General features: G+C 39.5%; 2 protein-coding genes across 4 annotated transcripts; both read left to right on the top strand.

Moving 5' to 3' along the window:
- Positions 1 to 3: 3 nt before the first annotated feature.
- On the top strand, positions 4 to 2,505 carry zbtb8os (zinc finger and BTB domain containing 8 opposite strand). The gene is made up of 7 exons (XM_037071956.1): positions 4 to 200; positions 604 to 628; positions 739 to 860; positions 968 to 1,050; positions 1,208 to 1,260; positions 1,681 to 1,717; positions 1,938 to 2,505. The coding sequence occupies exons 1-7, from the start codon at positions 119 to 121 to the stop codon at positions 2,022 to 2,024; spliced, it is 489 nt and encodes a 162-aa protein (XP_036927851.1). The 5' UTR covers positions 4 to 118; the 3' UTR covers positions 2,025 to 2,505.
- A 2,575-nt stretch (positions 2,506 to 5,080) lies between these two features.
- khdrbs1a (KH domain containing, RNA binding, signal transduction associated 1a) lies at positions 5,081 to 10,543 on the top strand. 3 transcript variants are annotated; one of them, XR_005070295.1, is made up of 11 exons: positions 5,081 to 5,421; positions 5,966 to 6,093; positions 6,607 to 6,723; positions 6,830 to 6,976; positions 7,101 to 7,228; positions 7,450 to 7,660; positions 7,794 to 7,870; positions 7,955 to 8,016; positions 8,153 to 8,327; positions 10,117 to 10,178; positions 10,262 to 10,543. XR_005070295.1 is itself a non-coding variant. In XM_037071945.1 (9 exons), the coding sequence occupies exons 1-9, from the start codon at positions 5,256 to 5,258 to the stop codon at positions 8,260 to 8,262; spliced, it is 1,197 nt and encodes a 398-aa protein (XP_036927840.1). In that variant the 5' UTR covers positions 5,083 to 5,255; the 3' UTR covers positions 8,263 to 9,406. The 3 variants fall into 3 exon arrangements, 1 of the variants encoding a protein (XP_036927840.1); XR_005070294.1 differs by having other exon boundaries at positions 5,083 to 5,421; positions 7,450 to 7,711; XM_037071945.1 differs by lacking the exons at positions 10,117 to 10,178; positions 10,262 to 10,543 and having other exon boundaries at positions 5,083 to 5,421; positions 7,450 to 7,711; positions 8,153 to 9,406.
- The last annotated feature ends 667 nt before the right edge of the window (positions 10,544 to 11,210 follow it).

The following is an 11,210-nucleotide window of genomic DNA, read 5'->3' as shown; positions in this document are numbered from 1 at the left end:
CTTCCTGGAAATCCTCTTCCTGCTCATGCCATGTTGATGTTGCTCACCGTTTGCAACAGACTGACATGTTAGACATCCAGTTCGATCTTTTAAAACATTTAACGAAGTTACAGCGACTATGGACGACCGTGCGTTAGACCTGACACAGGCACAGGAAGCTGTCAAGGCAAAATACCCACCAATTAACAAGAAATACGAATGTAAGTCTCAAGTTATGATGAATAATGCAGCTAGCTTAGCTTGTTTACTGTAACGTGAAAACAGCGATAGAAACCCCGCCACAGTCTACAACATCAGCTAACGTTATGTTCACGCGTTAATTAAATGAAACTGTTTATTCATTAACTGGAATATCACATACATAGTTTATGAATGGTCATATATGTCTTATATCTGCCCAGTGATGGGATGTAACATTTATTTGATAATTGTATAATATTACTTTGGTAAAAGCAACATTATAACCCAATATATCTACTCTTACTCTAGTGTGACTTTAAGGTATTTTTGCAACACTGTATGCTCCCAAGTTGTTCTAGCAGCATGCCCCTGCTCATAATGCCTACTACATAATGCCTTGTACCTTGTGTTTTATTTTCACAGACCTCGATCATACAGCAGATGTACAGTGAGTGTCTTCATTTACAAAAGAAAACCTTTCCAAATTGTTTTTGTCAGATTTCATGTTGCCATGCTGTACAGTAGTCATCACTTTGATATCTTCTGCTCTCTTCCAAGAATTCACGCCTGGGGAGACTCTCTGGAGGAAGCCTTTGAGCAGTGTGCCATGGGCATGTTCGGCTACATGACAGACACAGAGACAGTGGAACCGCTAGATACTCTTGACGTGGAATCACAGGGTGAGAGCACAGATGGTTCAAATCAACCTTTTCTACACCAGTATCAATCATTCTGCTCCCAGATGACTGAAACTTAACTCTGTATACTTTTTTTTCCTTTCTGAAAGGTGATGATATGGAGTCTCTCCTTTTCCACTTCCTAGATGACTGGTTATACAAGTTTAGTGCAGACCTCTTCTTTGTTCCCAGGGTGAGTATATTGGTATTGTTCTTACAATGGACAAGTTCTGGAATTACCCTCATGGACAGTCTATGTAAAGATTATTATTATTATTTTTTTTTTTATTGACTATTCCTTGTCCTATATTATTCTCCAAACACAATTAAATGTCTCATGTATCCAATAGGAGATCAAGGTCTTGCACATAGACAGGATGCACTTCAAGATCCGCTCCATTGGGTAAGCGTGGGTGCCTCTCTACAATAACATGGTGATTATAGCAGAGAAAGGATGACTATGTTGAAAACCTAAGTTGCCCAAAACATTCGCTTGTACTAATAAAAGCAGAGCGCTAGGGTTCCATCCAGTACCAGGAAGCACAGGAGGGATCACAGGAAGCCTTGACAGAAAATACTCTGCAGTAGCTTCCCATCTCATTAGAGACAGAAAATTATTGCTCCTAAAATCCTCCACAATGGATTCTTTCTTAAGGTCCACAAACTTTTATAAACAGAGACCCCTGTCTCTTGTTTCTGTGTATTTGTATATTAAACTTTAGAGTATTTGAAATTACTACACTTTTTGATATTGGTATTGGAATTGTATTTATCACTCCTAAACTGCTATCTCATATGCTATTTTTTTCTTTTTTTCTTTAAGTTGGGGTGAAGAATTCTCTCTGGCAAAGCATCCACAGGTAAGATTGTAAAGCTTGCTCAAAGAATCTGAAGAATTATCAAAATAATGGTGAAAATTGTTTTTTTCAGAATATAAATCTGTCCCAATACAATTATGGGCTGAAAGTAAACAAGGCCCTTTCCTTTTTGTTTTGGTCAAACATAATTAAGAAAAAACAAATAAGTTACATATCTGTAGTGTGTAGATTCTAAGTGTTTTATCCTTTGTTGTTAATTCAGGGGACTGAGGTGAAAGCCATCACATACTCTGCAATGCAGATCCACGATAAAGAAAAACCAGAGATATTTGCCATTGTTGATATCTAAGGATACTTCCAGATGAAGCGGACACTCCTGGTCCACTGAACTGGAATTTCTACATGGCCAATTTAAGAGGCCTTTTATGTAAGACACTTATTACTACTGACTTGTAAAATCAGGTTTTCTACAGTAGGCTGAACTCACTAACAGAAACATTTCTTATGGTTATGTATGCACACTGTACAATGAAAGAGCTCTCAGACAGATGATGTATGGTTTGATACTACATTGACATTACAAGTTGCATTATTTCAGAAACCTTACATGTAAATGACATGTCCAGGATTAAATGCAGAAAAATATACATTGCATTTAAATAACAGAGCTTGATTTTAGCACATTCATCAACCCAGTTTTATTTGAAATGCTTTTGAAAAATCATATTTATCATAAACTTTGTTATTGTGTTGGTGCCTTATTAATCATTGTAAATAAATCAACAGATGTTTATTTTTTTCTGAGGAAATTAATAAATTGCTGAAACTTACAGATCAAGTCTCACTTTATTTATACAATACAAAATTTAGATTTACAGGACACTGTTTATCTCAATTGGGAGAGCAGGTGTCCCGTGTACAGAGGCGTGTCACTCCCCCTCTCTCTCATCCTGTTTCCTGTCAAAGTCTTTAGCTGTTCCATCTATAAAGCCAAAAAAAGGCCATACTTTAAAAATTACAGAGCAAACATCAAGAAATACAACCATAACCCATTCGCTTGACTTCAACACAGCATTATATTAGTTACAATCGTACACTGACTGAAACACATGTAGAGAGAAGAGTTTGCATTATTTTTTATAACATTTTTGCTTGATTTGGATACATTTATCGATTTCTACATTTCTCAGGGCACTAAAGCCAGAATTGTGGACTCAACATAGCAAGGGATCTTTGTTTATAGTGTATGGCTGACTGTCAAACTGATTTCAATGATAAAACCAGTCTGCCTTCATAGAAATATGATGTATTCTTAAATCAAACAGGTGGGATTTTCTTCTGTGGTGTGTTTGGTGCTTCATGTTGAGCGTGAATGGAGAGGAAGTGGTTGATGTGTTGATGCTCATTGTTAAGCAGTTCTTGCTATGATCAAATTAAGAAATTAAATAAAATTTTAGCTCATTAATCCTGTATTTTTCTTTTCGCCATTTTGTTTGAATACAGTTGATCATGCACAGTCAGTCAAATGCAAGATGAGTAGATTTTGCAAAACACTTTCATGTTAGCTAAAAGGACAGTCAAGTCTGGGCTTGTGTCTTTTGTTTTATACTAATTGAACATTCCTGGAAAGTTACTCAAAGCTGTTCTGAATAAATAATGCCTACAATATATTTAAACAGGCCATACAACTAAATGTAAGATGACGGCTAAGTGAAAGGAGTTGCAGGCAGCAGTATTAATGACATTTACAATAGTTCCAATCCAATAATGGCTAAAAGAGTCATCTTTAAAGTCACAATGTTCACATCCAATGCATAACAGGAATGAGTGTGACACAGGAGGTACTAGTTCTTCAGGTTATGCAACAACACTGCTGCAAGTGTGACAATTGGATTAAAGCTGCTATTGTCTGTGATACCCATTGCTCCTCCCAAGATAAGACCTGGACTGTTTCAATGATATTGGAAGGTTAATTTGTCAAGTTATGATTTAAAAGACCTGTTGTCAGCTGGCAATCATATTAAATTAAGCTGTAGAAAATAAATATCAATAATCAAAGATAGAAAAGCTTCTGTATTGGTCAAGTTAAGAACATTTTTTATGGATATGAGGCGCTGGGTTAAATTGAAGACAGATGGGTTCATCGTGATCAGAGCATACAGCAACAGTGTGGTGAGGATATTTCATTTCACAGAAATTGCAAAAAGGGTACTTTCTGAAAATGCAGTTTGGCCGGAAAATGAATTTGTGGTGTTCTGTGCAGCGTTGTCAGTTTTCATAGTAAAAGAAATGAGCAGATATGAGTTCTGTTCTTTTGGACAATGAAATAGCGGGAGACCAAAAAAAAAAAAAACACATAGTTGGAAGGATATTAGGAGCTGATGCAGCAGTCAAGAACTTGCAGTTTATCTTCAGGGAACTGTGTGAATGTCATGTGGTGCAGTAAAAAAAAAAAACAAAAAAAAAAACAATGACTTGCCCTTCCTAATTCTGAAATATGCAGCAACACAAAAACGAAAGAAATGCAGGAAACAAAAATACGTTTTCACTGCTACGTCTCTCTGAGTCAGTGAGCACTACAAAACAGAAGCTTAAAGCAACAATATGTAACTTTAATACCTTAAAATAACAGCTTCAAAATCATTTTGATGGTTCAGTATCTTGTAATATTATTAAGCTGCAAGTTGCAAAAACACTTAAGGCCTTGGCTTGCTTGTAGCCACAGCACAACAGAGAGACAAATGATCCTCCTAAAAGCAATCAAGTAAAATGATCAGTTTTCAGTATTTAGGACTGTTTAAAGATTCAGCTATCTATCCTCTGTTGATATGATGCGTTCTTGGGGGTTAAAAGCCCGAAAGAAGAAGAATCGAGGGCGCAGTGGGCTCATGTTCATGTTTCAGGGTAGACCTCTCCTCTGCAGAGAGGGCCTTGGGTTCATCACTGTTGCATAATTGGAACACATCCGTGGTGCATTTCCTCTGAACACACTCAGCTGCACACACACTATGGTGCAAATGCATGATTAATACAAAAAGTGAAGAAATAGAGTTAGGCTCGATATTTCCTAGTGTTTATAAACGTCATCATGGCGGATAACTGGGGAGAAAAAAAGAAAACACGCAATAAAATAAAATAACTTAAGGGACCTGACTGTGTGACTGCCCAGAGTTGTTATACACCTAATCATACGAATTTATATAACAACTTGCTACTACTACTACTACTACCTTGGCATCTTGGGTGACCTACTTAATCCCCGCCTGTGATGAAGGAGCGCTGTGTAACACACTCCTCGGGATTTTTTGTCTGTAACGGTACCTCGGCGCTCTCTGGCGGTGACGTCACTGTCTCCTCCTGCGCTCCTTCCTCCCAACACACTCAAATGCAGCTGCGCCATTCCTCCTTTGTCCATTGAGGAGAGCAAGACACCGGGCGGTTTTTTTTTGTTGCAATTTCACCGTCTTAGACCACAGTTGAACGGACACTGCTGTTACCCCGCGTAGCTGCAGTTTCAACCAGAACTAGCGAACTTAGCGCGGCTTCGTTCGTTCATCAGGTTATAACTCGCTAACGTTGTATGAGCCGAGCGAGTGCTAAAAGGAGTACATCCGAGTTCGACATAGAGTCAAGCCCAGCACAGAAGAAAATCAAAATGGAAGACACAAAGTACCTCCCGGAGCTCCTGGCTGAAAAGGACAGCTTGGATTCATCCTTCACGCACGCCATGAAACTTATTTCTGCAGGTAATGCGACTGCTTCCTAGCTTAGCGGCGCTCAGCCAGACAACGGTTAGCGTTAGCTCGCTGCGAGGCCTAGCGTCTCTTGCGCCAGACAGAGGCCCGAACAATGGCGCGGTAAACACGTGGTTGATACCGATGTGGGTCAAACCCTCTCTGTTTGAAATGTGTCGGGTTAGTTCTTTCCACCGGGCAAGTCGAATTATTCGTTGGGATGTATGAAAATATATGTGCAAGAATCAGCATTTTCCAGTAAGACGTTAACCACTCATTGACTTGAGTTGGCCGCATCGACTCCATCATTCGTGCATGGTTCAGTTTGTCCATAATACGCACGATACATAAAGAGATTTAAGAATGGCTGATGATGATGATGGTCAAAACGCTTGATTTTGCATTAGACGCTGTAGAACAACAAGCTTTGTACCTGGCTGCTACAAGATCACCTGAGACCTTTCCCATTTAAGCCAACACTGCATAAATTTCGATGCGTACAGCTAATTGTTCGTTGTATCTGTGCGTGTCATTAAAACATGTGTCTTGGTTGCAGAAATCGAGAGGATCGAGAAAGGTGAAACCAAGAAAGAGCTAGAGAAGGAAACATATCTTGACCTGTTTGCTACGAAGAATCTCAAACTCAAAGAGCGAGTTCTCATTCCTACCAAGCAGTACCCCAGGGTAAGCATTTTCCTTTCCCCTCATTCTGGATCTGACTACTGTTCCCAGGGGGTGTGGACACACAGGCCTATCAGTCATCTGTGTTTAGTATGTAAGTAGGACATTATTAGTGCTGTATATTCTTGTTTCCCTCTAAATGAGTTAGACTTATCCCCCCACTGCCTGGCCTTGATATTTAAACACTGTTTGCTCAAGCGTGTGGTACATATCCGACTGATCCTTTGTATCTAATCACCCCACCACTGCTAGCCTTGCTGTCCCAGAATTAGTCAAGTCATGCGCCCAGTGTCCTAAGCTTGTTTCTGTATGAATGAGTTTGCAGCAGTCGAAAATGACAGTGTGAGATGAGATGCAGTGGGCTGAGATAAAGACTATGGAGAGGAATTTTTTTACCTGAATGTGACAACCTGTAAATGGGCTTCTTGAGCCTGCTTCATTTCTATATACTGGCAATCACCTTCTCTTGTCTTGGTAGTTAAATGTGCTACAATTGTAACTAAATGTTTCCTCCAGGTCAACTTTGTTGGAAAGCTTCTGGGACCTCAGGGCAGCACAATCAAGAGACTTCAGGAAGAGACAGGTGCCAAGATTTCAGTTCTGGGTAAAGGTTCCATGAGGGACAAGAATAAGGTATGTTTTTTTTTCTTTAGATAAATCATAATTAATGGACTGATTAAATGTTAAGCCATATCATTCCTGCTGCTGATGTTTAATATGATTCCCATATCTTCATCAGGAGGAGGAGCTGAGGAAGGGTGGTGAGGCCAAATATGCTCACCTTGCCATGGAGCTGCATGTGTTCATTGAGGTGATGGCACCCATCCCTGAAGCCTACCTGCGCATGGCCCATGCCATGGAGGAAGTCAAGAAGTTCCTTATCCCGGTGTGTTTCTAACCTCCCAAATCCCAGTTACAGAATCATGTACTTAAAACACGTTTTTGTTCCATGTGTGAAGGCAAATTATTTTCCCAGACTGCCATGCTTAACAGACTGATTCTGTCTCTAGGAACCTGGCGAGCACGATCCCTACATGGACCCTCACTTTTTGAATGGATCTCAGGATGGTTCAGGCAGGGGACGTGGTGGTCACCTCGGACGGGGCAGAGGTGGACCACCTGGTGCTGGAGGACCAAGGTAGAAGCATGACTCTCAATGACAGTTACACTTCTACTATAGCACATAATGGCAAAGACATTTCCATTGGCATGTTAAATATTTACAAGGACACTTTCTCACTCAAATCATGTAGGAAGATGCTCACAAAACAGACAATTTATGTCTGGCTGCAGTGCTATCTGGTTCTCCGGTTTCTTGTTTTGCTGATCACATTTTCCAACCTGGCCAACTTTCCACAGAGGCCGTGGAATGCCACGCGGTGGACCTCGAGGAGCCATGCGTGGTGGAGCTCCACGTGGTGGACTAGGACGGGGCAATGCTCCTAGAGGTGCACCATCGGGAAGGGGTGGACCACCCTCTAATTCTAACAGAGGAGGTTCAGCCGCCCGGTCCAGACCCCCCGCAGCAGGAGCTCCGAGGATGCTCCCCTCTGCAGCCATGTCCCACCAGGCAGGTCCTCCTTCAGGGTCACAACCCAAAGCTGATGGCTATGAGGACTATGTAAGTTCCTCCATGTCAGGGCTGCCAAAGCTGACATGGCACAGCTTTTGATGTCTAACCATCAATCCATCTGTTCTTCTAGCCTCCATATGAAGAATCGTATGCAGAGCCTGCCTATGAGGGATATGATAACTACTACAGTCAGCAGTCTGCACCAGCGTAAGTCAGAATTAATTTGAGTGACTTTTGAATATGACTGTTTGCATTGGTGCACTGTATTAACTACTACTTTCCTGCCTATAGGGATACTGAATATTATGACTATGGACATGGTGAGGCCCAGGAAGCAGCATATGAGCCTTATGGTGAGATATTGAAATTGACATCCGATTACCATGTTGCACATGCACTCGTTGAAGACCTTAGTGGGGCACTGGCCAGACTTGGTGTCTACCTCAGCATAGTTATTAACTGATGTTTCTCTTTCCTGCCTTTTTGTAGCTCAAGATGACTGGGACAACTCATGGTCCAACTCTGGCGGTGGAGGCAAGGCCCCAATGTCCAGGCAGGCAAAGGGATCGTACAGAGAGCACCCATATGGAAGATACTGAACGGCTACTGGTAGAGAGTTGCTATTGCAACTGTCTCAGATTGTAACTCTCTGAACTTTTCAAAAGTAATTTCCCTCTCGTCGGCTCCCTTTTTTTTATGGTTTTATTTTATTTTTGTTTTTTTAAAACTCGGTAGAGACGTTTTGTTGGATGTATCATAGAATGCCAGAGGAGAAACATTGAGGTTTTTCATTGTTTATACCTGTTTCCATTTAATGTTTGTTTCAGTTGCGTAGTTGGCAGTTGAGGTCCTAGTGACATAAACCTAACAAAGGAACAAGAGTGACATTTTAGTGATATTTGATGGTTATCGAATCAGTTAATTGTTCTTGACAAAACGTGATTGTGGCGATTACCTCCTCTCATGTAGGCTGCATTTTTTAAAAGTCCTTCATGACTGCACAAAAATTATTCATAACACCTCAATGTAACTTTACTATAACTAGAAAAGAGTTAGTTGCAATCTCAAACACAGCCCTGAGCTGTTTTGATTTTAAAAACAAAAGTCTATTCTCATTTGATAATAATGCAATACAAATCTAGTCTTGTATGAAGTTATCTCCCAAAATACTATTGCAATCCATTTGACAAAGAAAAATGCCTCTATTTTTGCCATCCTTTACAATTGGTAATCATATGTCGAATAATTTCATGCAAAATCATCGCCTATGATCGACTAATTCTTGTAAAGCTTGAAGGATTAACAATCCTAATTGTGTGTAAGAAAGGCTGCAGCCAACTCGACATTTTGTACATAACTTTAGGACAACTGTGTATGCTTTAAGCCGTGTCGTCTCCAAAATGCATAATGCTTGTGTACCTTTGGCTAAATAGGTTACTAAATATATCCCAAAATGTTTTTCTGCAGTGCGTGTTTCAATAAAGTTTCTAGTTTCTTTTTAATCAATCTAAACATGGTATTTTGCCTTTGTTGTACCAAAGGAATGCCTTCAGTTTGTGAAAGTGGTCCTCACTGGTTTCTCAACAACGCTGAATAAGCTGTATGTATACACGTCAGCCTGACAAAAAAAATCAAAAGCAGTGTTTTGACAATGAGCTTATCCTCTTCGTCTGTCTTCAAAACTACTCTAAATGACACTTGTAATGTCACCTTCAAAAACAAATAAAGCTCATCATTCCTTGAGGTAATGTGCTGCCAAATACATATTTGACTTGATTGATATAGTGCTTGAACATGTATTGTCATTAATCTATAGTTAGTGTATCTATTCAAGCTCTCGAGAGAGCAATGTATCTACAGCCACTTGAAATAACTGAATCTCAACAGTATTTCAAATCAAGCTTGCAGGGATCTTACTTGACTTTGATGCAAAGTCATGCGGGCTGGTTTTTATAAAAGAAAAAAATCGCAGAGGAGAGGATTCTAAAAGCCTAAAGATCGCCACAAGAAGGTAAAACTAACCCCAACACTCATTTGTTAGATTTTTGTATTGTTTTCTGTGCAAAACATCAAGTAATGCAAGTCATCAAAACATATCAAAAACATTGAAGTACAAAATTATGCTATCTGTAGTTATTCCGAGCAAAATAAGCCGTACAAAACAATCAGAAATGGTTGTGATGCAACTCTTGCTCAAATAAAACCAATAATTGTCCATTCATTTCACTCGATACTTAACAATTTCCATCTTGATAATTTCTGTAGAATGTAGATTTAATGAAAATTACTAGTTGCACTCAAAGCGATAAAACATCCCATTGGTGGACAAAAATCCTTCAGCTTGAGTTGCATGAAATTTTTGTAGTATAATGTTAGTGCTGCATGTTTGTTGCTCACTGTATGCATGTAGGTGCTGGTATTTCCCAAGATCTCATTTCTGTTTCTCTTCTTAGGTTGTCAGACAACTGTGTAGGTGCAGTTGACACATTGAACCACAGTTTACGAGACATTTAAGGTCAGTTGAAAAGAAATTGCAGGCGGCAGATCTTTTAATTTGGCTGTTTAAGATGATTAAATCTGTGTTTTTGTCTTTAACAGGTCCATTGAAAGTTCCTGGAAAGAGCAGAGGTCATGCAGAGTCTCTGAGACTGATTGCTTCTTTATCCCTGAAGGGATTTGTCTGGGGTCTTTTTTTCTTTTTCTTAAGTGCAGAAGAGCTTTCTCCATCACTGAGAAAAGGCTCTGCTCTTCTTAAATATTACTGTAGCAAGTACATATTTTATTTGTTTTAATGAATGTGTCTAGATTTACAATATTTTTACACTGAGGACATTCTTACCTGCCTTTTTTATGAAAATAAAGTTTTTGTTTTTATCTTCATGTGTTCCTTGATTATTTCCTTATTTGTACATCTCCCTGTTCCAAAATGGTCCAAAATCAGAAAAAGTGCATAGTTTATATAAGCTGGATGGATTGAGTAAAAGACAGTCTTGCTGTTCAGTTTCCTCTTATGTACACATGGACCTTATTTTGCATACAACCTTGTCTTATTTGGACTTTATGCTGTTACTTCACATGCAAGTCACACAACTGTTAACTATAATGCCATTTGAAGACCTGGAATAAGCAGTTTTGCAGCCCATGCAATCCAGATGAATTTATGAAAATAGGGTGCAATTAACTTTTTTTATTTAACAGTAAATCAAGGTTGAAACCACATACTCTTTGTCAGGAGATTGCATGCACACGCACAACAGGCCTTCATACACAGTTCAGAATTGTTGCTACCATGCCTGGAGCATTTGGTGGGACACAGCTGGCTCCAGTGTGAGGATAAAGTGCTGATACCCCCAGTAACAGCCATGAAATTCTGATCTGTGTCTTTGTATTGTCAGCAGTGATTGAGACGAATATGTCCATTCATTTGTGGCCCTAAACAATTGAGAAAGCCTTGTGAGCCCTTTTCCAATTTACATGGTCACAAGTCATAGTCCATGTAGCTTAAGTCTAGCAAAAGCAAAACTGAGTAATATAATTTCCATTATAA

This window comes from Acanthopagrus latus, chromosome 16, assembly GCF_904848185.1.
Source record: "Acanthopagrus latus isolate v.2019 chromosome 16, fAcaLat1.1, whole genome shotgun sequence".
Classification (NCBI taxonomy): Eukaryota; Metazoa; Chordata; class Actinopteri; order Spariformes; family Sparidae; genus Acanthopagrus; species Acanthopagrus latus.
The sequence above is the reverse complement of the archived record's forward strand: the minus strand, read 5'-3'. Positions and strand labels throughout refer to the sequence as shown.

Coding starts and splice junctions, on each gene's coding strand:
- zbtb8os (XM_037071956.1), top strand. CDS start 119: ATGGACGACCGTGCGTTAGACCTGACACAGGCACAGGAAGCTGTCAAG. Junction 1,051..1,207: donor ACCTCTTCTTTGTTCCCAGG/GTGAGTATATTG, acceptor TGTATCCAATAG/GAGATCAAGGTCTTGCACAT. Junction 1,261..1,680: donor TTCAAGATCCGCTCCATTGG/GTAAGCGTGGGT, acceptor TTTTTCTTTAAG/TTGGGGTGAAGAATTCTCTC.
- khdrbs1a (XM_037071945.1), top strand. CDS start 5,256: ATGAGCCGAGCGAGTGCTAAAAGGAGTACATCCGAGTTCGACATAGAG. Junction 6,977..7,100: donor TCAAGAAGTTCCTTATCCCG/GTGTGTTTCTAA, acceptor TTCTGTCTCTAG/GAACCTGGCGAGCACGATCC. Junction 7,229..7,449: donor CCTGGTGCTGGAGGACCAAG/GTAGAAGCATGA, acceptor AACTTTCCACAG/AGGCCGTGGAATGCCACGCG.